General features: G+C 44.9%; 1 protein-coding gene across 1 annotated transcript in view; it reads right to left on the bottom strand.

Moving 5' to 3' along the window:
* LOC119661604 (endoplasmic reticulum metallopeptidase 1-like) overlaps positions 1-25,817 on the bottom strand; it is a 41,834-nt gene that overhangs the window by 10,405 nt on the left and 5,612 nt on the right. The window contains exons 2-4 of the mRNA XM_038071006.1: positions 660-1,179; positions 245-431; positions 90-174 (exon numbers count right to left, since the gene is read on the bottom strand). Of these exons, the coding sequence (XP_037926934.1) occupies positions 90-174; positions 245-431; positions 660-1,179 (792 nt within the window). The remainder of the gene's footprint in view (positions 1-89; positions 175-244; positions 432-659; positions 1,180-25,817) is intronic.

Here is a 25,817-nt window from a genome sequence, read left to right on the forward strand (position 1 = left end):
GAAAGTACATTTCATATTAGCCGAACGAAATGATTTATTCAAAAAAGCAATTTTATCCTGCTTCCTGCATGCCTACACGTTGTACGTACCTTGGCTATCCACGGATGTTGCGGTCCACTTTGGAAAAGAATCTCCTTGCCACCGTTGCCCAAGGCGTCCAGGTTAATAAATGCTCTACAAAAGCGGAAAAGTGCAATAACAACTGTTCAATGTAATACTACGAAACCATAAGCATTGGGATTACTTGATATCCTTTGCCCATTCGTGTTGTGTAATAAATGCATGAGATCCTTGCAAGCTGTTCTCCTCGGCTCCATTAAAAAGGAAAATTATCGTGTGTTGCAGGAGTGTCTTCGAAGCAGAGAGGACTCGCAGAACTTCCAGCATTACAGCCACCATTAAGCCATCGTCGCCACCACCTTGAATTATTCCTTACCAATTTATTTGATTTTGATGTTAGAAATGATTTTTGTTGGGGTTCACAGAGCATAGTTCATTTATTGCGTAATAAATTGAAATTCGAAACAGCGACAAGTTCCTACTTTGTATTCATTAAGTGAATTGTGCTCATATGCACATGACAAGGTTAGAATTACGAATTTAGTGTTTAATTTCTTAAGGGTGGGAAGGACTTTTATAAAGCAATTTTATAGCCTCACCTGGACTCGTAGGAACCGTATCGAAGTGGGCATTTATCAGAAGTGAACTGTTGCTAACTGCATTCCTTGGTGAAAACTTGACTACCACATTGTGAATGGAATCGTAAAAACTGGCAGATGGTCCTAGAACAAGGCCCCCGGACACTGTCTGCACCAGATTTTCTATTTCGTACAAATCGCTCGCATTTTGCTTAATTTCGTTGACAGTTTTCATCAGGAGCTCTACGGCCTGTTTCTCGTTCGATGCACTTCCTACAACTCGAGTCCCCAACTCCTCTAATTTCTTCAGATCTTGTCGAGCTCTAGCTGCAATGAATTCACCTCTGTTCTGGGGATCATTTTCATCCAAAGGTTTGGGTAGGGAGTAGAATCGAACAACGGCAACTCCATAGAGTAATGCAGCGCAAATTATAATCAGAAGAGCCCAAAGGGTGTTCAGCTTTTCAACTTTGTACGGTCGGCGGTCACGGTAATCATCCGGCCTTGTAGTTTCAAGGTAGAGGGATTTCATGTTAATTTTCTGAAAGAAAAATTTGACGTTATTATTAGGAGGAAAGGGATAAAAAGAAAGTGTAAAAGTACGTGTCTGCGTTAGATCGTGCGTAATCTTGTCAAAAATGGTCTCAATGGCAGAAGGAAAAAAGTTAATGGTTATGGGAGGCTGAGGGGAGAAAAACTGAACTCAGTTAGAAGTGTAGTTTAAGAACACCACTACTCAGCAGCGATAAAAATAGCAATGGTAATATCATAATGAGAAACCACTCACAAATTCGTAAAAGACCACTTAGCAGACCCTGCTTCTGAACGGGACAAAGATTAAAGAAAAAGGAGAAGTCATAGAAGACCATTTAATATTGACAATGATTGCAATGCCTCGATGCATGAGAAACCATAGTTTCGAATATTTCAACCGCTTTGGAATCTCTCGATCATTATATGGTTAAAAAGTTCACGATGTGCTTCAACGCAAGGCGAAAATGTACTTTTACGCAAACATTTCAAGCAGAGACGCGGCGGCTCTAATCCGTAGGGACACCATCATCAACGGCGCAACAACCGGTAGCCGGTCTAGGTCTGCCTTAATAAGGAACTCCAGACATCCTGGTTTTGGGACGGAGTCCACCAATTCGACATCCCTAAAAGCTGTCTGCGTCCTGACCTATGCCATCGCTCCATCTCAGGCAGGGTCTGCTTCGTCTTCTTTTTCTACCATAGATATTGCCCTTATAGACTTCCCGGGCTGGATCATCCTCATCCACCGTAACCTATTGAGCCGAATTTTATTCACAACCTGACGGTTATGGTATCGCTCATAGAATTCGTCGTTATGTAGGCTACGAAATCGTCCATCCTTATGTAGGGGGCCAAAAATTCTTCGGAGGGTTCTTCTCTCGAACGCGGCCAAGAGTTCGCGATTCTTCTTGCTCAGAACCCAAGTCTCCGAGAAATACATGAGGACTGGTAATATCATTGTCTTGTACAGTAAAAGCTTTGGCTCTGCTAGCTGCCAACGATCGTGCGCAGATTTCATCGTAGTAACTGTTATCGGTTGTGATTTTCGACCCTAGGAGAAATTATCAACGGTCTCAAAGTTGTTGTCTCCTATCTTTATTCTTCCCGTTTGACCAGTGCGGTTTGATGTTGTTGGTTGATTGTTTTTCGGTGCTGATGTTGCCACCATATACTTTGTTTTACCTTCATTGATATGCAGCCCAAGACCTCGCGCCGTATGCTCGATCTGAATAAAGCAGTTTATACGTCTCGGGTGGTTCTTCCCATGATGTCGATATCGTCAGCATAGGCCAGTAGTTGGGTGGACTTAAAGAGGATCATAGCCCACGTATTTACCTCAGCATCACGGATGACTTTCTGGCCATGTAGAGTTTTTTCATCGCTTGCCGCAGACAGAAAATCTGATCTGTTACTGATTTGTCGGGAGCGAAGCTTCTTTTGTATGTGCCAATGATGTTCTGGGCGTATGGGGCTATCAGGCCTAGCAAGATAGCGGAGAATATCTTATAGATAGGTACTCAGCAACGTGATACCTCTATAATTGCTGCATTGTGTGGTAGCTCCCTTTTTATGTATGAGACAGATAATGCCTCTTTGTCAATCGTCAGGCATTGATTCGCTGTCCCATACTTTGAGCATCAGTTGATGAACCACTTGGTGTAATTGGTCGCCTCCATATTTAACCGATTCGACTGTAATTCCATCGGCTCCTGGCGGCTTGTGATTCTTAAGCCAATGAATTACACGGACTGTTTCTTCTATACTTGGTGGTGACAGTATTTGTCCGTCGTCTTCAGTCGGCGGAGCTACAACGCGCCGATGTTCTAGTTGTTCAGTAGTTCATCAAAGTACTCAACCCATCGCTCCAATATGTCTATTCTGTCGGAAATCAGATTTCCCTCTTTGTCTCGGCAGGATGAGCATCGCGGTGTATAAGGCTTCATCCTGTTGACTTGTTGATAAAATTTCCATGCCTGGTTCGGTTGCTCCCTGTACTTTTCTAGTTTACAGACTTGTTGGTTCTCCCAGGCTTCCTTCTTCTGTCGTGAAGTCGCTTCTCCACTCGAAGGGGTTCTTGGTAGGTTTCTGCGCGTGTCCGCGTCCTTTGAGAATGCAACATTACTCGGTATGCCCCATTCTTCCGTTCCGTAGTTAGCTTACAGCCATCGTCGAACTAGCTGTTCCGACTTTTCTTGCAACTGGGGCTAAGTATGTCAGTGGCCGTGTCAATGATAATGCTCTTCAGATGGTTGTGAAGATCATTTGTTGATGCTTTATCTCCAGGACATCTGTTAGCTGCGGTTATTGCGGCATCCATTTCACCCTTGTAGGTGTTACGGAGGTCTGTGTCGTGAATGGCGTCAGTATTCACTCTCACCTGATTGTCAGAGGGGATTGTAGGTGCTGTTGTAATTCGATCTCGGAGCATTATGCCAACGAGATAGTTTTCCGAGTCTATATCATTTTGACATTCATGAAGGCTGAGAGGTGGCGGCATTCAATCTACGTCCCGTTTGGAGAGGCCCATGTATGTTTGCGGACATCTTTCCGCGCAAACCAGGTAATTCCAACTATCATTTCGTGTGACACTGCTAATTGAATAATCCGTAGTCCGTTATCGTTTGTATTTTGATGTAAGTTATGGGAGCCGCCGTATCGCCTGAATATGGGCTCCGTCCCTACTTGGCAATTGAAACCCCCAAGTATGATTTTGATATCATATCTGGGACAGGTTTCGAGGGTTCGTTCTACTGCCTCGTAGAAGGTATCATTCTCCGACTCGGCAGTCTCGTCTGTAGGGGCGTGAACGTTAATGAGGCTTATATTTCTGAATTTGCGTCGCAAGCGCAGAGTGCATAACCATTCGCTTATATTTTCAAATCCGATAACAGCAGGTTTCATTTTTTGGCTGACTAAGAAACCTACTACGAGGACATGGTTTACTGGATGGCCACTATAATAAATGGTGTAGTGGCTCTTTTCCAGGAAACTGGTCCCTATCCAACGCCTCTCCTGTAACGCTTTTACATCACCCCTATATTGGGACAGGGTATCGGCTAGCTGCTTGGCAGCTCCATCTCTGTACAGGGAGCACACGTTCCACGAGAAAATGCCAAAACCGTTCTTTTCCAGGAAACTGGTCCCTATCCAACGCCTCTCCTGTAACGCTTTTACATCACCCCTATATTGGGACAGGGTATCGGCTAGCTGCTTGGCAGCTCCATCTCTGTACAGGGAGCACACGTTCCACGAGAAAATGCCAAAACCGTTATTTCGTTGTCGTCGCAGGGTTCGTCGTTGTGTTATCGGTCCAGTCCGAGGCTCCTGTTGTGGCTTCGTAACAAGTTGTTTTCCATGTAGGGTTGTCAGCCCTACCCAACCCCCAACCTGGAGGACCAGTTGGTACAGTTTGTCCCGTTTTCAGGCGCTGGAGACTCGCCTTCTTCCTTCTCCGTCTGCAGCTTTTCGCTAATAAAGAGTTGCCAGTGATGACCACGAGGAGGTGGGGATAGGATTTGGTTGTAGAGCTGTTAGTGTTGGTTTAGCAAGCATTTTCCAGGTTTTATGCCCCATCGTGGGTACCAATCCACGTTCCGCCCTGAGACCTATACTACCCTTTGACCGCCTTGCACGGACATATAGATCTAAAAGGGAAGACAGTGCAAATTAATAGTACAGCCCACTAGGCTAGACAGTATTCTTCGGACAATAGCACATATTGCACGGATGAGTGCCGTTCGTGTCTCTATGTCTAGTCCGGTCCTAAGATCGAGCGTCTTCAGCGGTTTATGTAATTTTTGTGGGATACCACGACTGGGACTACTTGGACCTTTTGTAGTTGCCATATCTGTCGTCCAGGGGGCGTAGTTCAGGATTTTTTCTTTCTGCTTTTCAACAATAATCCGGTCCATCGGCATGGTTATATCGATTATAAAGTATAACAGATGCAGTTATGACCCCTGGTGTACTCGGTATTGCTCAACATCTTGCACTCAGATGTTATGTGCTGGAAGAACTCCTCGTCACAATCGCATAACCTACGACTGGAGGTGGTGATTTAAGAGCATCCTGAATTGTAGGTAGAAATGTTTCGGTCTTCTAGAATAGTACATCGTTAGTCAACCATTTGTTGGAGGTTTCAATGTCAATGCCTGTTGTGAATGGGTTTCTCTCTCCGCTTACCGGTCTTCTGTTGGACTGAATTAACATTCGACATAGGATCTCATTCCCTGCTTCTCATGTTCAAAGAAGACAATTTTTTACTTGCCATAACGATAGCCTGATGTAATAATTGGCAACAGGATTGTTCCTGATAGAAAAACTCTGGAAGTGAATGCACTTGTTTATAGTACAATGTTATTAAAACAGGTACTCCCCTTCCTCACTGATGGCGTGGGTTCCTCAATTTTTCGGTAGCTCTATTGTGCTTATTTTTATTTACAAGACCTACCCTTACGCGTCTATTGGCAGATTCTAAATCAGTGTTACTTCACTGTGTTGCACTGCTGCGTCTGTAGCCTACATAAGGATGAAATCTATGACCGTCAGGTTGTGGATAAAATCCGGCTGAATAGTTGCATTGGGCGGGTCTTTTAATGCGCATGGATGAGGATTATCCAGCTCGATAAGTCTATAAGAGGAATATCTATGGTAGAAAAAAAAAGATGGGGCAGATCCTGCCTGATATGGAGATACGGCGTAAGCCTGGACGCCAGACTGCTTTTAGGGACGTCGAATTGGAAGATCTCGGCGCAAAACCGGGATGCCTGGAGTTCCTTATTAGGCAGGCGTAGACCGGATACCGGTTGTTGCGTCGTTGCTGATGATGATGATCACACTAAACGTATATACAAGGACGAAAATGGTGAAGATATGGATTGCCATGATTTTATTTTATTTATTTTTCGCGAACAGCTCTGCTTTCAGGTCAAGATTCAGACACCGTTTAAATTCATCCAGTAACTTCTATTTAATCAATGCACTAGCAGATGTAGTTGCATGCAATATGCCGAGATAGTTGTTTGCGTCCTCCGAATCTGTACTCTAGATGTTGTTTGCATACCTAGATCCCCACTGAAGCGGATAGTGATGTTCAACAAGGAGCAAAGTTGGTTTTCGTATTTGGCATACAATTTTATACCGTCAATGTATATTAAATGTCTCAATGGATGTACATTTTGAGGGTATGCCATGTTTAATTTGGTCCCCGCATCTGCTTTCATGCAAAAGATTGGATTGCGGATCCAAATCCAAACAAAATCATAGCGGAACTAGAGAGTCACCTTGAAAGATTTCATACCTGATCCTCTCCTGCTGCTTGTGAGGATACCGTGCTTCAGTTCTCACTCGTCGGCCATCTTGAAAGAGTGTGTTCTACTGCATGGCGTAGCCAGCAACGGACTTGTAGCCCCTCCTTAATATGTGATCTATGTGTGCCGTTTTCGCCTTCTTATCGCATCGTCCACGGGTAATAGGGTTGTGCTTATTTGAAATTACATCAGGCCAGTGTATTTCCATAATACGTCAGAGACAATTGTTCATGAAGACTCGGACTCAGTAAAACAGAAATAACACTTGCACAGAAAAGTGTCAACTTGATCTTAGTGCGGAGATAATTGCATTTCTAGATTTAAGACAATGCAGAGAAAGCGAATTCACCGTTATTAATGCGTCAAGCAACCAGGAGGAACTACGCTTCCTAGATATATATAAAACATAATCGTCAACTATCCTTGTCGGAGTTACTTATCTTTAACAATAGGCAAAACATCGAATTTGGTATAAATCAAAAATAAACTTCCACGACCGCTGGGAGCTCTTTCTTAACGAAAAGCTGCAGACGGAGAAGGATGAAGGCGAGTCTCCCACGCCTAAAAACGGGACAAATTGTACCAACTGGTCCTCCAGGTTGGGGGTTGGGTAGGGCTGACAACCCTACACGGAAAACAACTTGTTACGAAGCCACAACAGGAGCCTCGGACAGGACGGATTTTAAAACGACGGACCCGGCAAAGAACACGGAATAACGATTTGCGCATTTTCTCATGGAACGTGCGCTCCCTGTGCAGAGATGAAGCTGACGAGCAGCTAGCCGATACCTTGTCCCAATATAGGGCTGATATAACAGCGTTGCAAGAGATGCGATGGACAGGGACCGGTTTCCTGGAGAAGAGCCACTACACCGTATATTATAGCGGTCATCCAGTAAACCATGTGCTCGGAGTAGGTTTCTTAGTCAGCCAAAAAATGAAACCTGCTGTTATCGGCTTTGAAAACATAAGCGAACGGCTATGTACTCTGCGCTTGCGAGGCAAGTTTAGAAATATAAGCCTCATGAACGTTCACACCCCTACAGACGAGACTCCCGAGTCGGAGAAGGATACCTTCTACGAGGCAGTAGAACGAACCCTCGAACCCTGTCCCAGATATGATATCAAAATCATACTTGGGGATTTTAACAGCCAAGTAGGGAAGGAGCCCGTATTCAGGCGATACGTTGGCTCCCATAGCTTACACGAAAAAACAAATGATAACGGACTGCGGACAATTCAATTAGCAGGGTCACACGAAATGGTTGTTGGAAGTACCTGGTTTGCGCGGAAAGCGGTCCACAAACATACGTGGGCCTCTCCAGACGGGACCACTTTCAACCAAATTGACCACGTGTTGATCGAACGCCGCCACCTCTCAGCCTTGATGAATGTCAGAACATATAGGGGGGCTAATATAGACTCGGACCACTATCTCGTTGGCATGGTGCTCCGAGTTCCAATAACAATACCACCTAGAATCCCCTCTGACAATCAGGTGAGAGTGAACACTGAAGCCATCCACAACACAACCCTCCGCGACACCTATAAGAGGGAAATGGATGCCGCAATAACCGCAGTCAACAGAGGACCTGGAGATGAAGCATCAATAAATGATCTTCACAATCACCTGAAGAACGTTATCATTGATACGGCCACAAACATACTTGGCCCCAGCCGCAAAAGGAGTCGGAACGGCTGGTTTGACGATGAATGTAAGCTAGCTACGGAGCGGAAGAATGGGGCATACCGAGTAATGTTGCATTCTCAAAGAACGCGGGCACGCCCAGAGACTTATCACGAACTCCGTCGAGCTGAGAAGCGACTTCACAGACGGAAAAAGGAAGCCTGGGAGAACCAACAAGTCTGTGAACTAGAAAAGTACAGGGAGCAACCGCACCAGGCGCGCAAGTTTTACCAACAAGTCAGCAGGATGAAGCCTTATACACCTCGATGCTCATCCTGCCGACACAAAGAGGGAAATCTGATTTCCGGCAGAATGGGAATATTAGAGCGATGGGTCGAGTACTTTGATGAGCTACTGAACAACCAGAACATCGGCGAGTTGGAGGTCCCGCCAACTGAAGACGACGGACAAATACTGCCACCACCAAGTTTAGGAGAAATAATCCGTGCAATTCATCGGCTAAAAAATCATAAGTCGCCAGGAGCCGATGGAATTATAGCCGAATTGGTTAAATATGGAGGCGACCAGTTACACCAAGTGGTTCATCAACTTGTGCTCAAGGTATGGGACAGCGAATCAATGCCTGACGATTGGCAACGAGGCATTATCTGTCTCATACATAAGAAGGGAGACATCACGCAGTGCAGCAATTGTAGAGGTATCACGTTGCTGAGTACCATCTATAAGATATTCTCCACTATCTTGCTAGGCCGGATAGCCCCATACGCCCAGACCATCATTGGCCCATACCAAAGAGGCTTCACTCCAGGCAAATCAACAACAGATCAGATTTTCTCAACAGTTATACCATCTGTTCATCGACTTTAAAGCCGCCTATGATAGCATAGCCAGGGTAAAACTGTACACGGCCATGAGAGAATTCGGTATCCCAACGAAATTAATAAGACTGACTAGGCTGACCCTGACCAATGTGCGAGGCCAGATAAAAGCAGCAGGATCACTCTCAAGACCATTCGACATCAACAACGGTTTACGACAAGGGGATGCGCTATCATGCGTCCTCTTTAACCTGGCCCTCGAGAAAGTGATCCGTGATGCCGAGGTAGTCAAATCCACCCAACTACTGGCCTATGCTGACGATATCGACATCATGGGAAGAACCCCCCGAGATGTACAAACTGCCTTCATCCAGATCGAGCAGGCGGCGCGAGATCTTGGGCTGCACATCAATGAAGGCAAGACAAAATATATGGTGGCAACGTCAGCACCGAAGACGAAACAACCAACAACATCAAACCGCACTGGTCAAACACAAACACGAAGAAGAATAAGGACAGGAGAATACAACTTTGAGACCGTTGACAATTCCTCCTATCTAGGGTCGAAAATCACAACCGATAACAACTACGATGATGAAATCCGCGCACGGTTGTTGTCAGCCAACAGAGCCTATTTCAGCTTACAAAGACTGTTCCGCTCGAAACGTCTCACCATAGGGTCAAAGCTCTTACTGTACAAGACTATGATCTTGCCAGTCCTCATGTATTCCTCGGAAACTTGGGTTCTTAGCAAGAAAAATTGCGAACTCTTGGCCGCGTTCGAGAGAAGAATCCTCCGAAGAATTTTTGGCCCCCTACATGAGGATGGACGATTCCGTGGCCTACACAATGACGAAATCTATGAGCGATACCATGACCGTCCGGTTGTGGATAAAATCCGGCTCAATAGGTTACGGTGGGCGGGTCACTTGATCCGTATGGATGAGGATGATCCCACCCGGAAAATCTATAAGGGCAATATCTATGGTAGAAAGAGAAGACGAGGCAGACCCTGCCTAAGATGGAGCGATGGCGTGGGTCAGGACGCCAGACAGCTTTTAGGGATATCGAACTGGTGGACCTCGGCGCAAAACCGGGATGTCTGGAGTTCCTTATTAAGGCAGGCCTAGACCGGATACCGGTTGTTGCGCCGTTGATGATGATGATGAAACTTCCATGTAGAGAACCATTCCAGCAACATCACACTACTCCTTTTCACAAAAAATGGCTTCATGTAGCGTAATGCGTCCGTTAACAGGCAAACGTTTGAACAACGGGAGACACCATTAAGCAGGAGTAAGATTGAAAGATTCATTTGCAAATAAAATTGATAAAAATGAAGAGAAATAATATGACAACATTCTTCCCACAAGCAGGACCATCACCAGCCACCAGGTTAAAAATATTCTAAAGAAGAATAGGGAGAATCAACGACCTCAAGAATGACAGTGAGAAACGTGGAGACCACCAGATAACTTCTACGGATTGCGAGAAATCTTAAATATGGCTTTTCAAAAGGCTAGTAAAGACGAAGTTCAACGAACGTTTAAGGGAAGTAAATCTGGTGATAGAAGGCAATAGGAACATGCCCTCAAATCATTAGCAGTCAAACACATCACCGAGGAAAAGCAGACAATAACTAAGGATAATTTAAGAGTAATCAAGGAGGTTAATGATTTCCAAAAATTCGATGATCTGGAAAGGCTGAAATTTATACGATACCTAAGGACAAGTGGATCAACGGCGATCTAGGTAACAGGTAAGCCATTTGGATTAACAGGTAGCATTAAGTAATTAAATATTTAAGTAACTAAGATTTAGATATTTAAAGGACAAGCTGGTATAGTGCAACTGGACTATAGTCCAGCTTGTAAGCAGGTTAGATTAAAACTCACTGCGGAAGGGACATCTGGTCCTAGAAAAATCGGAATATGAAAAATAAAGAGTTTTTCCGCATTATATATAATATTTTTGGTTTTTTAAATATAACCAGGCCGGACCAAACGACAGACAACAATGGAATTGCCGAGGATCTGTTTGCTTTATGGTCACGTTTTAGGGGCGAGCAGATCCGGCGGGGAGAAAGCCGACACAACAGCCCGAGGACCGTCCATTCTGCACTGAAAAAGGTGCTATTAGGACCTCAGGCCAAGGAACAGTATATGTCACCGGGTGCATTGAGAGGTCGAGGACAGTGTAGTCGGCACCAGCTGTAGTATCGCTTCGCTCCCAACGGACTAGTAATTTCTGGCTTGGAAACCACTGTCGTCGAACTGGACGCAGCGAGTAGTCGCAATACTCCTACTCCAAAATCGTCCACGCCGGGAGTTTCCCAAAGAACAAAGGCCGGCCTTTGATTCGCTGTCTTCAGGGGCCCTACCGACTCTGTTTCAATATAGTTTAGATAATTGCTTGTTGAAGTTAGTAGTATCTATTTGTGTGTGTTTGTTGTGTTTGTTTGTGTCGTCCATTGGAAAACCTTGCGGCACGTGTCCAGCCTGTTCGGGCAGGTTCCGACACAATTGTGTTTGCAAGAGCTTCAACAAATAAACGTTTGGTCGTTTGGCCAATAACGAAAGTGTGTTTCTGAAAAAATAGGCTAAGTGCCTGTCATTAGTCCTGTTGGTAACAGGGAAATCCTGTTAGCTCGCCGGGGCTCCAGAGGACAAACAAAAATCAACAACAACAGCAAGACAGACACCGGGCGATTGTAGAGCAATACAATACCCAACAACTTGAACACAAGCAGAAGGTGAAACCTACTACATTCAAACGCAGTCGTCATTTAAGGGTCTCCTGGCGGCAGACTGGCGTTGAAGGTATGGCAGCAGTGTTGTTGGGAACAGGAGAAGGCATTTCCTTTTTGATGCCCTACTGGTGGTCCGTGAGTTCCACATCATAGCAATTCCCTTGAGTCTTTCTCGGCTCGCCACGCTCAGCGATGCAACGCCTCGCCATATGTCAAGATCAAGGAAACCGCTCGCTCGCATCTGGTGGCATGGGTAAGGTGAAGTTCGTTCAATCTTCGTTACTCCAAAAGCTCAAGATGCCATGGGTGACTGGATGGTGATGAAGGAGGAGAATTTCCAGGTGAATATACAACCTTTTTACTCCACATAAATGGAGTAAGCCTGCAGATCTTGGAAAAGACGGTTCGGAGTGGTTGGAGGGGATGAAGGTCGACAGTATGACGAGAACTGATGATTACCCTTACTTAAGCATATAATGCTAAAGGTAGCGCAAAGATGCAGCACTCGAAGTGCGGCTCAGTCAATCTTCTGATCTTTCTTCGATAGGAAGATATTGTCGACCTGTTGATATCCTACAACGCCAATGCAAGCCATACGCTGTGGGGCAGCTCGGAAATTAGCGAAAGAAGTTTATCCCTCTTAAACTTTCTTATTAACACTAATCATAACCATACTAACCGAAATTGGGTGACCAGAGAATTTTTTCAGATCACACTTGGATACTTTTCAGTCTAGGTCTTGTTGTAGAGACCCCAGGGAATCTTGTTCGAAATAGTAGTATTAGTAAAACGGAAGAACTAGAGTCAAATACAGCAAAAAGACACCATGGTGGAATGAAGACAACATCTGCTGCTGGAAAGACTAACTCAAGAGACGATCAGCGAGCAGACGCCCTTTTCCTAATCTCAACGCGCCTACTCCAAAGGCAAATATAGAAATCGGAGAAGGATGCGTTTGGAGTTGCTGTGATTTACCACGAGGACAACTTCACTCCATACCGTAAAATGAACAAAGCTTGACATTTGCCTTCAATGTAAACTATCAGGGTACGATTCTAGATTTTAACTTAAATTGAAGCCTTCGTCGCCTGCAAGAGGAACATGGTGTCTTCGGCCGAGGGTAGTTCGTTCCACTTTAATGTACGGTTCTTATGTACGGCGGTAGGCGATCAGTAAAAAGTACGACAAAACAAAGTTTAATAGGATTCATAGAGCTTCATTGGTAGGTTTTGCCGGGACTCTGCAATTCTGGCAAATGCTCTCAATGTACTTCTTCACCTTCTCCCACGGGCGGATCAAGGATTGTCTGTAGAGTCGGTGTGGGGGTGTTCTCGGATGCCCGAAGTGTTGCCGAGTTGTAACGTTTTCGTTAGTATATCCCAAGCGGAGGTCGTGACGATTCCGAAAGCCTATCGATGACTGCGACTGATCTGAGCCTGATGGATAACATAATAATTCGTTAAACAAGCGATCATTAAGGGTTTACAGTTAGTGACGGCATCCTGGAGACTGGTAGAGCAGTGCAGGGACGCACTGAACCGATTGGGTAGCATGTTTAAAATCACCCACCTATGGGTTCCTGGGCATTGGAGCTGACCGATAGCTTAATAGCGATAATAGCGGTGCTTTGTTTTTGACAGTCGGCCGCATTTGCCGTCTTGCTGGTCTCTGTGAAGGTTGAAATCTACTCGCACGACTTTATAGTCGCTGATTTTGGATAGTGAAGTCTTGCGACCGGCACCAAGTCGAGGGGGATTGGTTCCCTGTGACACAGACCGATCGCGATAGCCTTTGAGCCAAATGTGCGCAATTGCTTACAGGATTAGCATTCCGCACAGGGCACTGGGCTATAGGGGAACTTGCCATCAGACGACCTGGACTTACAATTTCCATTGTTAAAGTTACGAAGAAGAGGGAGAAACCCTCAGACACTTGCTTTGCGGCTGCCCAACTCTTATTACAGCTTAACTGTGGACACAAGGTAATCAATTCAATTCAAAGAAATGTCTTGTTGAAGGGTGAGGGAGCTTTTATCTCTCGCAAATGCTACGGGTTGGCTCTGAAGATCTGAGCGGGCTGGATTTCGGTCCTCTTACCCTTTTCACCGCAGCCGTGATCTTAGGAGTTCGTGGCATTAAAACGGCGCACTACATGCGCTAATTGGGTTCCTCAGAGTGGCCACTGATACTTGCGAATCTACCCTATCTATTCGCTGATAAAAAAATTGTGTGAAACAAAACGTTACTAGAATCGAGTCCATGTCTGTATCTCTATCTGTCTGTCACATTCGATTTATTCTAGGCATATTGTCACGAAAATTGGTTAGAGCATTTAGTCTGTTGTTGCCTTTATATAAGGCAAGGGGCGTCATTTGGTGTTAAGTTTAAGGGGGGCTCTCCACACGCGTGAGTGGAGGGTGCACAATTTTTTTTTCACAGAATGCGGCCATATGGGGTATCAAAAGAAAGGGCTTAATTAGTACTTTTTGAAACTGGTCCCATATTTGCTATCGGATGGAACGTAGGGGAGTGAGGGCTCAAAATATGACCTTTAAAAAGTGTAACAGATCTCATTCTCAGAACTTATCCAACTGAAAAATCTGATGTGAGTGGTGTATCTAAACGAAAACTAGGCCTGAAAATACATCCCGTTTCGATACCTGCAGACATAAAGTTAAAATATGCTATATATACTATATAGCGTATTTTAGAAATTTAGCCGGAAACCCCCTGTTAGAAGTACAAAATTTGGCACTTGCATAAGGGATAATATAAGGCATAACTTTGTGAAGAAAGGAAGGAAGGAAGTCCACATCTACTTGATGTTGGACCGGACCAGATGCAGAGCAACTTACTCTCACTTGTTTGGTTCACAGATCCATCGTTTTGGGCATAGGGCGCGCATTCAAAAAAAGTGAGAGTATGTTGCTCCCCATTTAGTCCGGTCCAACATCTAGTAGATGTGGACTTAGGATTCCTCATATCCCAAACAAAAAAGGTTGGACCCTTGGATGGAATTCGGTTTCTGCTTTTAGCAAATATTCATAAAAAACGTAGGATATAAAATATAACTTTAACAGACTGAATAATCTCTGTCTTAAAAAGCACCTTGTTGACATGTCTGTATTTTGAGCTACATTTTGAATTCCTATGAGGACTAGCAACACTAAAAAAAACTGTTAAAAATTCGAGAACAACCATCAGAAATAGAGGCAGGGATACTCTACACTTTTGTGTTATATGTTGTGTTATCCAAACAAGCATATGAAAATAACGAAAAGTGTGCGGGGGTTTGATGAATATGAATTACTTTGCGTCTCACCGGCGGAGTTTCTCTTAAATATTATCAGCAATTATTATGCAATATGAATTCCAATTAACATGAAGTATTATTGAAATAACAATACGTCTATTATCTCTGCCTTGAGACAATTTACCTAAAATAGAATTCAATTTATTGGTGGTCTCTCGTCAGTTTCTCACTAAAATACGTCGCAGTCGTAATCAAACAATACAGTGATATGGGAAAAAACCAAATAAAATTGAATTTTGCTTGGTCACATGTCGTGATTCATGGCTTCACGCTTTCATTTAGGACATTTGAATTAATTCAATTGGTTACTTTCCTCGATTGGTATTAACGTACATGTTCAAGTTAAGAGATTGACAGTAGGGCCTGAATCTATTTCATATTTTGCTGTTGCATGTCCTTGCCAATATCAGTTATTGCCTATTATAATGTGTGGGCTGAATTGGGGTAGAACAAATTTTTCCCATTAGCAATTAGTGTAGTTGATAAGTCTTGATGATAACCAAAGGGTCTCCTTTCCTGAAGAGCAAGTGTCCGGATAGCTGAGTGGTTAGAGCGCAAGGCTGTCGTACGGAAGGTCGCGGTTCAAATCTCACTGGTGGCAGTGGAATTTGTATCGTGATTTGACGTCGGATACCAGTCGACTCAGCTGTGAATGAGTACCTGAGTCAAATCAGGGTATAATAATCTCGGGCGAGCGCAATGCTGACCACATTGCCTCCTAGTGTACCGTTACGGTCTTGAATGAAGTGCTCTAACACACTTCAAGGACCTGATCCAATATGGATTGTTGCGTCAACGATTATTATTATTATTATTAAATGCGAAGGACAAATAAGCAGCGAGGCTTTTACGGGGTTGTGATAAACAAAACCTTATTTTTGGGGTGCATGACCCTAGCCACTCCTTTCGCCTATAGATTGCATTCGTAACTACGCTTTTCCTGGCTCCTTTGCTTCTCTCATCCTGCATTGAATACGCCCCACTATGTCGTTATCTGCATTCCAGTTCTCCTGGCACGCAAGCATTTGACCAATTAGACTTTCCAGTGCTATTCCTGAATAATGGAAGAAGACATACTCTTTCTGAATATCGTTGGGTGAGCTGTCAACTGACAAAAGTCTAGTTTATCCTGGGCCGGCTTAGGCCTGAATTTTACTAGACGGTTTTTGTCCTCGTTTATTATTATTTTGGGAAAGTCGAACTGTTGTGCCCCTTCTGCTTGTTATAGTGTACCTATTAATCATAGTATACCAAGGAAGCCTATAACCGTTAGGAATTTCAGTATATTCCCTACTTCCAGATCTTTCAACTTTGCATTTAGAATTAAGTGTTCTCCCAGATGCCCCGACTTACTTTGCATAAGTGCCGGACACTGCCCCCGAACGTGTATCCATCCCACTCCTCATAGAACCTGTAGGCAGTGTCCGTAGATACCCTTAGCTTCCCTAGGTGATAGTTTAACCGACAGTGACCAGTGAGAATTCCCACTATGATTCGGAAGTTCTTTTTGGTGAGGTTTAAATAATCCTTTGTGCGCATGGGTTCATATCCCCCAATAAGCGCTGCTCCATTTCTAGTAAGCCCGCCCAGTATAGTTCCCTCAACCGTTCCTCTTCATTTTTTAATGTCATAGCAATGAAACCGTTTCCGAATCCGCAGAAGGGTTCTGGCTCGTGTAAAGGCGTCCCTGCTCCCTTCTTAGGTAGTTCGTCGGCAGCCTCATTGCATTCCAACTCAACACGGCCTGGAACCCAGAGTATCCAGACCTTATTGGACGAACCGAGTATGTTTAGTATCTCAAGGCATTCCCATACTCGTTTAGAGTTCACCTGGTTGGACCTAAGTGTCTTGATTGCTGCTTGGCTATCGGTGAGAATAGCTATGTTCTGCCACCTGCATTTCCTTTGTAGATTAAAGGAGGCATATTTAGTTATGGCGTATATTTCCGTCTGGAATATGCAAATGTACCTGCCCATTGGTTCAAAGTACATTTTCCTTGGACCAATGGCACTGGCACCCGCTCCCTCTGCTGTGAGGGATCCGTCAGTATACCAAGTAACCAGTTGCTGGTTTAAGCCGTACGTCGCAGCCACGCTCTCCCAGTTTGCCTGCCCAGTTTACTCTAACGTGATTCAAACTTCTTATAAAAGTAAAACCTCGTTGCCATGTCATATCCCTTGGTATCAATAATTCGGGATACTGCCTAGAAAGAATATCAATTTTCCTTTGGTTTAGGCAGCTACCCGCCTCACTGATAATCCCGGCCTTCTTGAATATTACTCTCCTTTGCTTGCATCTGTATGTGCAAATGGAGAGGGGTTAATTCCACAAGGACCTCCAGGGATGCCCTTGAGTATGTCCTCATTGCTCAACTGATACAGTCGCAAGCCAGTCTTTGGAGTTTGTGTAACTCCCTGCCTTGTATGTTGAGTTTAGTTCTTTTTTTCCTGCTATGAACCTATAAGTCATCAGAGCCCTCGTGGCTTTCCGACATGTGTCTTCCATGATACTTTTGGGTTTAGCGTTTGTCCTCGTTATAATTGATACACACGTCGTGTTTCTGAATTGATATAAAGGAGCCAGTTTGTAACCACTACGGTCACGTTGCTCCCTGGGCAGGGGTAAGGCAGCATCTGATGAGTTGCCTCTGCCCTAGTCAAAACCGTAAGTCATATACTTTTTGCAACTTGGATACTTGTCCAAGAATGAGGGGTACATAGGCCACAACCGTATGTTGCTTTCCAACTGGTCAGGTCCGCGGATGGTGGGTGGACTTAGGAGTCCCTCGATCCTCAAACAAAAGTATATATTGCAAATGCAGCTTGAAATTTCGGCTCGCATCTAGAATTGGTGGACCTCGGCCCAAAATCTAAGACCGGCCTAGACCGAATACCGATTGTTGTGCCGTTGGTGATGATGAAAAAGTAGGGAAACTGGAAGCTAAATGGTTCATATATAAAAAGCTTTTCCTTTTCTTGTCTGGGAGGCTTTCAATGCACGACAATTCCGATTCTATTTAGTTGAAAATTCAGGTGAAGTGAGAGCGATGACCCGTCAGACTGAGAACCTTGGGTTTGTTGGTGTTTATCTTCAGTCCGACACTACTTGCCTCTCTTTCCAAATCCAGATCCATTTGGCCAAGGTCCATGACGACGTGAGAAAACCAACAGATGTTATCATTGGAGTCGAGGTGTTTGCTGAAATATGTTATAGTCCATTGCATTCTTGCGCGTCCTCCCATAAGAAGGAAGAATAAATAATATCAGTGGCAGGATGCAACCCTGGTTAAATCCGCGTTGGACCTCAAACTCCTGCGGGATTTTACCTCGGTGCAGCATGTGACCTTTGCCGTCATCATATGTCGCACTGATAGTGGCTATTAGTTTTTCCGGAATGTTGCTCCTGCGTAGAGCACTCTAGATGAACTCACTGTTTGAGCTATCGAAAATTTTCTCGAAATAGATGAAGAGCAGATGCAGAGAAGATTTAAACTCTGCGTACTGTTCGAAAATCATCAGTAGGGTATTGGTGTTGGTAATGAAGGAGGATTCGGAGCAGAAACCACTCTGCTCTCTGTCGATCAAGCTTTCGAGATGTTCTTTGATGCGTTCCAGGACTATTTTAGTTAATATCTTTGCGACGGCAGCTACTCCTCTCATACTCAAAACGGGTACCCTTCTTTGAAATTTTAATAATCAATCGAATCCTCTTCTTCCACTCTGTGGCAAAGGTCTCGGATTCCCAAGATTTCCGTAAGAGTGGAAGTAGTAGATCTGCAGTAAATAGCTCTGCGGGGAGACGGTCAAACCACTTCTGAAATTCTGCGGTATCTTCTGCTTCCCTTACCAGCGCAATAACAAATTCCGCATACATCCCACAGATACAACATGCTGAACATCACGTCCGCCATCGCTCGCAGCGATCAGTAAAACTTCCAACCCCTTTTGTTCAAGGATTCGCTTGCACGATTGCGCAGTCCAGATCTTATGACACATTCCGGGACGTGGCCGACGACTTGTGTAGCACCCAAGAAAAGAGCGTTTTTAATGGTGGCCCCATGCCTTGTCGACACTTTCAGGCAGGTTACTTAGTATATTTGCAATCTGATCAGTAAGATATCTTTCCCGCAGCTCCCCAATCCTACGAAAAGTGGTGGACGCAACACGCAAGTGAACATAAGCGACCATCAAATAGTGCCATTTGGCTTTCCAGAGTTCAAAAGCATATAACCGTAAGTGTTACAAGAGGGAGACGAGAAATCTCCAAAGTCCCACCTATAACTACGTTAATAATAGTGAGATTTGTTATAAACTTTTCAGAATTATTTCCTGTGTAGAAATACATTCAAAGTCGTCCCCGCTTGTGGCACGAGAAGCATTGAATTACTACTTGGTATGTTTTGAAAGTAGTATGGCCGATTTTTTCATGGCTGAACGGTCGAGTCAGTTTACGTGTACATGATTAGTGCAGGGGGATATTGGGAACGCTGGAAAAATCGGTAGTCGGTTCTCGACCATTGAAGCGACCAGGTCACTTTTATTGTGAACCCATGTCAAGTTTGGTACTAGGAACTATAATGGTGCTGCCATGGGTAGAGCGAGTGTTTTCGAGTGTCAGAAGCTGTTCCAAACGAGTATACACAGCGTGGAAGACGGCAACTGTTGCGGACGCCCTTCGCCCAGAAAAACCAACGAAAATGAGCCCCGAGTAAAAAATTTTCTGAACAGGATCAGTATTAAAATTATTGCTGATGACTTGAGCATCCCTCAAACCCAAGCTTTTGACATAGTGACAGAAAACTACTACGAAAGTGTGTGCGAAGTTGCATGTAATCGTAAGCCGTACGATGGTCCTGTGAGGGTTATTAACTCCTCATCTACAATAACGAGCAGCTGAAGAGGTGGAAGAGTATTTCAGCCCGCTTCTGAATCGTGTTGCATCTGATGACGCTGCGCCTCGTGTGGACTGCTTCTCCAAACAAAATAGAACTTACATCGACCATCAATCCACTCAAATGGTCTAAAACCAGACTTGGTGTCTCTCTGCAGACTTATTTGTGGCTGAACTGCAGTTTCTGCAGATGTGCTACTTCCACCTGTATGGAGATCTTCAGACTCCGAGACCCTTCGCATAGAGTGGAAGAAGAGGATGAACGCTACGGTTTCAAAGAATGGCATCCATTTTTAGTGTAATAGATAGGTAGCTGCGTGCTACCTGCAGTCGTAAAGATTGTAACTAAAATAATCCTGGAACACATTAAGGAATCCCGCTCCAGATCTTACTGCAATGATCACATCAATACCCTGCGGATCATTTTGGAACAGTAGTTAGAGTTCAGATCTCCCGCTTTACAAGCTGTTCATTTATTTTAAGAAGGCTTTCGATAGCATCAACACCACTTCAGTGGAAAGCATGCCCTTGATGTTTACGCGCGGTTAGCTAGAAAGGGAAGTAAAGCAAATCCTATAATGAGAGAAACTAGAAACCCGACTACGACCAGACTGTTAGTGGCACCATTGCTTAATTATTCGATAAAACGGAAGGGAAAAGCGGGTGATGTGAATGGAACTGGCTAAATACTGGCATGCGGAAACGGATCCATACAGAGTGGACGCTGTGAACTTGGGAAAGCTCCTAGCCGACGGCAGCGGGAGGCACTTCTTAAGAAGGTGAACTTTCTTGGGGATGAGAACATGAGCGGTGTTGCGCCACCAACCTCCACGTCGGCAATATCCAGAATCATACCGGCTGACTACTTTCGATATTGGGAGATTTTCAAGACCGAGAGTTTATAATTTGATATCAAATTTGTTAGAAGGTGCGTACTGAGACATTTTTGTGCAATCCCAGAGGAGAGAAGCAATTTGTCAACATTACTTCAGTTGGTGTCATGATTGTGAATGTGGAATGTGCACTCACGTTCGTCGAGCTGGGGAGAAGTGAAGTAATTGACCTAATAGTCTGCACTTCAAACTTGTTAGAGTTGACTAGCGACTGGCGAGTACTAGAGGAAGTCTCACTGCTAAATCACTTAGAGTTTAGTCTGACTATTGCGGGCGAATAGCCTGTATTATAAAAACGTAATTCTAGAAAAGCAAATCGTGGTGGTCTCGATGGTAATTTGATTAAGTGGATCTATTCTATTCTTTGCTAATGCGAAAATTGCTATGTGCTGAAGTGGGTGTTGATTGCTACCTAGTAACTGTGTCGTGTCACTTCTGAGGAGTATGCTGATCAGCTCATTGCCATATGAACTGCAAACTCTGCTAATATAAGCTATTGGTCAAGGTATGTAGAAATACGCATCAGTTCGACCCGTGAGTTCGCATGGACCAGTCGTGTTTTCTTGTAAGTTGAAAGTTGAAAGTAGTAATATTTGAAGTAGTAGTAGTTTCGCTTTTTGTTACATTTTGGTATTGTAGTAGTAGTGTAGTGCCATAGCAATTAGAAGCTTTTGTAGTGATAGACTGTGTGTTGCGTTTCGACACTATGTCGAAGCGCAATGTGGACGTAAGGTCCGTATCCCCCCAGGAGGTGGATCCTTGCAAAAAGATCCACCCTGCTGGGGAACCTGACGACCCCTCCTCACCACCGAGCAGCCCCGCAGCTGCTTCGATAGAATGCTGTTCCGAGTCGGACAGCGATTCTGAATTGAAAATGGCCGACCTCGAGCGCCGGCTGTCCCAAATCTCAGAAACCAACAAGAGACTAATGATCCACAACCTCCGGCTCATGTCTCTTCTTGGAATTGACGGGCCCGGGATCCTCGATAACGAGGAAACATTCACCAACCTGGCCAGCAAAATGGCCGACTACCGAAATTTTTGTGCCGGCAAATACGGCAACCAACTCATGCACACACACAACGAAGCGGAGACAATGACCCGCTCGCATCAGCTAACACCACTACCATTATCATTAGAAGAAACAGAAACTCAAATCCTCTCCGACTCACCATCTCAACCACACATCAATGCAATAAACGAACAGCAATCAAGCCAACAACTAATGACACACACACCGATTCAGCAAGAACCAACCTTCAACACTTCAACCATACAACGAATAACTCTACATCCAGCAACTACTCCCAACATTGATCTCTCCAGAACTCAACAACCGATTACCAATACTAACACAATCAATCCATCTCAACCACAAGTTCATCCAAATACAGTAATCCGCGATAAGAATAGTACACCTGCTTCTAAGGTAAGTCAGGAAAAATTTCCCCCCATAATTATCCGCGCCGATTCGACTAGTACAAGATCTGTTACAACTAAAATAATCAGTGCTTCCCCTAATGTCTCCCTCAAGAAAACCAGTATTCACTCCACACATGTGCTCGTCTCGAACCAAACGGAGTTCGAAACCACGAAAGCACTACTGAAAGAAGGGAATCATCCCTTCTTCACTTTCACACCAGCACATCAAAAGCCGGTAAATCTAGTTCTCCGGGGACTAGATTTCACCTACACATCTGATGAAGTTCTCGGCGAACTCCACCGGCTCGGTGTTTCAGACGCAGTTAGTGTTCGACCGTATGAGACGAGCTCATCGAGGCGAAACAACAAATCCCTCCACCTTTTCCTGGTTTCTTTCAAACCAGGCTTCCAGCAATCCACACTATCCAAGGCCAGGGCGATGTTCCATTGTCTTATTAATTTCGAACCCATACAATTCCACGAAATCGCCCAATGTCGCAATTGTCAGAGACTTGGGCACGCCGCATCTAACTGCAATTTACCTTACCGTTGCGTTAAATGCAACACTCCCCACGGTCCCCGACAATGCCCCAAGACTGCCAACCAAAATCCTACGTGTATAAATTGTGGCTCCAATACACATCCGGCGAGTTATCGCAACTGCCCGATGTTCGTACAAGCCCGTGCACGCCAAAATACAGCTCCTCAACCAAACAAGCCCTCTCCAATCCCTGCTCCCAGGACTTCTTCCCTCCACAACCCTAGACAATCTATCAATTCTATCCCACTACAAAGCCAGCCACTCTCTTATGCTTCCATAGCCAGAAACGCCACTCATCCTAGCAACTCCTTCAATTTGGATAGTGAAATCCTCTCACTATTCAATATGCCGACTCCTCAACTCGCCTCCCAACTCAACTCCTTCATTCCCACTTACCATTCCCTTTCCTCTCCTATGGAAAAACGCCTCGCTCTACTTTCCTTCCTGTGCCAAGTGTCTCCCAGCAATGTCCACTAAAGTGGTATTGCTCAACCCAAACTCCATTGTGAGCAGGCAAAAGAGACATGAACTCCTCAACTTCCATAACACCCATAATCCGCACTTCCTCCTCCTCACCGAAACAAGACTTAACTCGATCCACAGACTCTCCTTTCCCAACATCACTTCCTTCCGAACCGACCGTGCAAACCGCCCGGGCGGAGGTACAGCTATCCTAGTGTCCAATAACATAGACTCCAACCAAATTTTTATCCCGCCTTCCGTTACTCCTTCCATTGAAACTACGGTTATCTCTGTTACTTCCCGTTCCTCCATCACCTTTCTCGGCAGCCTATACTGCCCAAAACAAATCCTTGACCCAGCTGATCTCACCCAACTTGTTTATTTCCTCAGAGCCCTCCCAGAATCCCAAAATAAACAAGTCTTCCTCATACTAGGCGGTGACCTGAATGCCAAGCACAGTATTTGGTTCAATACTACCACCAACCCCAATGGCAACAGGCTAGCCAACTGGTATTCCCAAAATTCCCTCCCACTACAGTTAACCCTCCTCCCACCCAATCAACCTACCCACCACTCATCCAATTCCCATTCCTTCCTTGACCTATTCTTCGTGAGCAATAATCTCCTCACTCAGTCCCACTTCCCAACAGTTCCCTCCGACCTCCCAACTGTTCCTGGCCTCAGTGATCATGACGGTGTAGTTCTTGAGTTCTACATTAATGATCAATTCCCTAGAATCCAACCTAAAACCCTTCCAGATTATTCCAAAGCCAACTGGAATCTCGTCAACTACAGGTTAGCTGACAAACTTGCATCCATCTCTCTTCCCTCCTACCCTTCTGCAGAGTATTTAGACAATACAATATCCCAGATAACAGAAATCACCCAAGAGGTCTGCAACCAAACCATCCCAATGCGTCCCCTAAACTACAACAATCTCATCACCCTCCCCACCCACATCCTCGACCTAATCAAACTCAAAACCACCCTCCGTCGCCAACTCCACCGCAACAGATACAATCCCCGCTTCAACTTCCTTAAAACCCGCATTGATTCCCTAACACATACCATCCGATCCGAAATCAGATCCCTCTACGCCGAACACCACACCGTCAAACTTTCAGGTATCTCCATTAATAACCAAACATGTAACCAACTCCGCCACACTTGTCCCCATCTCGCCAAATCTAAAGCTCCCACCACCCTTCCACCCAACACTTCTCCTAAAGACCATGCCGACCAATTGGCAAAAGCCTTCCTCACAGCTCATCGCACTACCCTCCATCTTTCAGACCCTTCTACCGAATCATCGGTTTCCCAACACCTCTCCGACCTTACGTCCAACTTCCCAGTTTACACCAGCCTACCAATTCCACCCCCAGGTCCCGCTCCTCACTTTTGCGACCCAATCCCATCCCTTTCCCAAGAATCCATCGAATCCATAATCCTTTCCCGTAAAAACAAAAAATCCACAGGTCCTGACAAAATCCCTACCATTATCCTTAAGAGGTGCGCCAAAACCCTAAGTCCTCTCCTTTCACAACTCTTCAACCACTGCTTTATCTTAGCACATTTCCCCACTCCTTGGAAACAAGCGCACATCGTCCCCATCCGGAAAAAACAAGAACCCTCATCCAATCCCAATAGCTATCGCCCAATTTCCTTACTCAACTCCCTTTCCAAGATCTTTGAAGTCGCCATCCACGACCTTCTACTTTCCCACATCTCCGACCACGATACCATCCCTAGCTTCCAATTTGCCAACAAGAAAGGCCATGGCACATCACACGCTCTCCTCGTCCTCAAATCCGACCTCTACAAAAACTTAAACAATAACATCCCCACCACCGCCTGTCTCCTAGACATTCAGAAGGCCTTCGATTCCGTATGGCACGAAGGCCTTATTTTCAAACTGTCCTTTATTTTTAAATTTCATCCTCACCTTTGTCGACTTATCCTTAGCTTCCTTTCCAACCGCCATTCCCAAGTTAGAGTTCTTGACTCCTTATCCGATTCCTACATTCCCCCCGCAGGCATCCCACAAGGCTCGGTCCTCTCGGCAACCCTCTTCTCACTTTACACTGCTGATATCCCTCTTCACTATTCCACCACAACTCCCTACACAGTTAATGCTCTTCAATATGCCGATGACCTAATTCTCTATACCCCATCTAGAAATATCCGTGCCGCCCAATCCCGTATAAACCACTCCATCCAATCCCTCAACTCCTACCTGATCTCCTGGAAACTCCTACTCAACCCGTCCAAATGCCATGCCATCGTCTTTCGAGGCAGGATAAAACTTACATTCAAAATGCGCTGCGATATCTCCGATCTCCTTATCAAAATTGGCCAAGATCCAATCCTCACCGTCACTTCCACAAAGTACCTCGGCATCCTTCTAAACTCCCGTCTCTCTCCCATTCCTCACGTTAATTCGATCCTCTCCAACACTACAAATGGTCTGAAATCCTTATGGCCCATCCTCAACTACAAGTCCTCTGTCCGTCCTGACGTTAAGCTCTACTGCTACAAGCTGCTAATACGTCCATTAATGACGTACGGCTTCGTAGCATGGTGCGATCTAACCTCACACCAAAT

This window comes from Hermetia illucens, chromosome 1 (genome assembly GCF_905115235.1).
Source record: "Hermetia illucens chromosome 1, iHerIll2.2.curated.20191125, whole genome shotgun sequence".
Classification (NCBI taxonomy): Eukaryota; Metazoa; Arthropoda; class Insecta; order Diptera; family Stratiomyidae; genus Hermetia; species Hermetia illucens.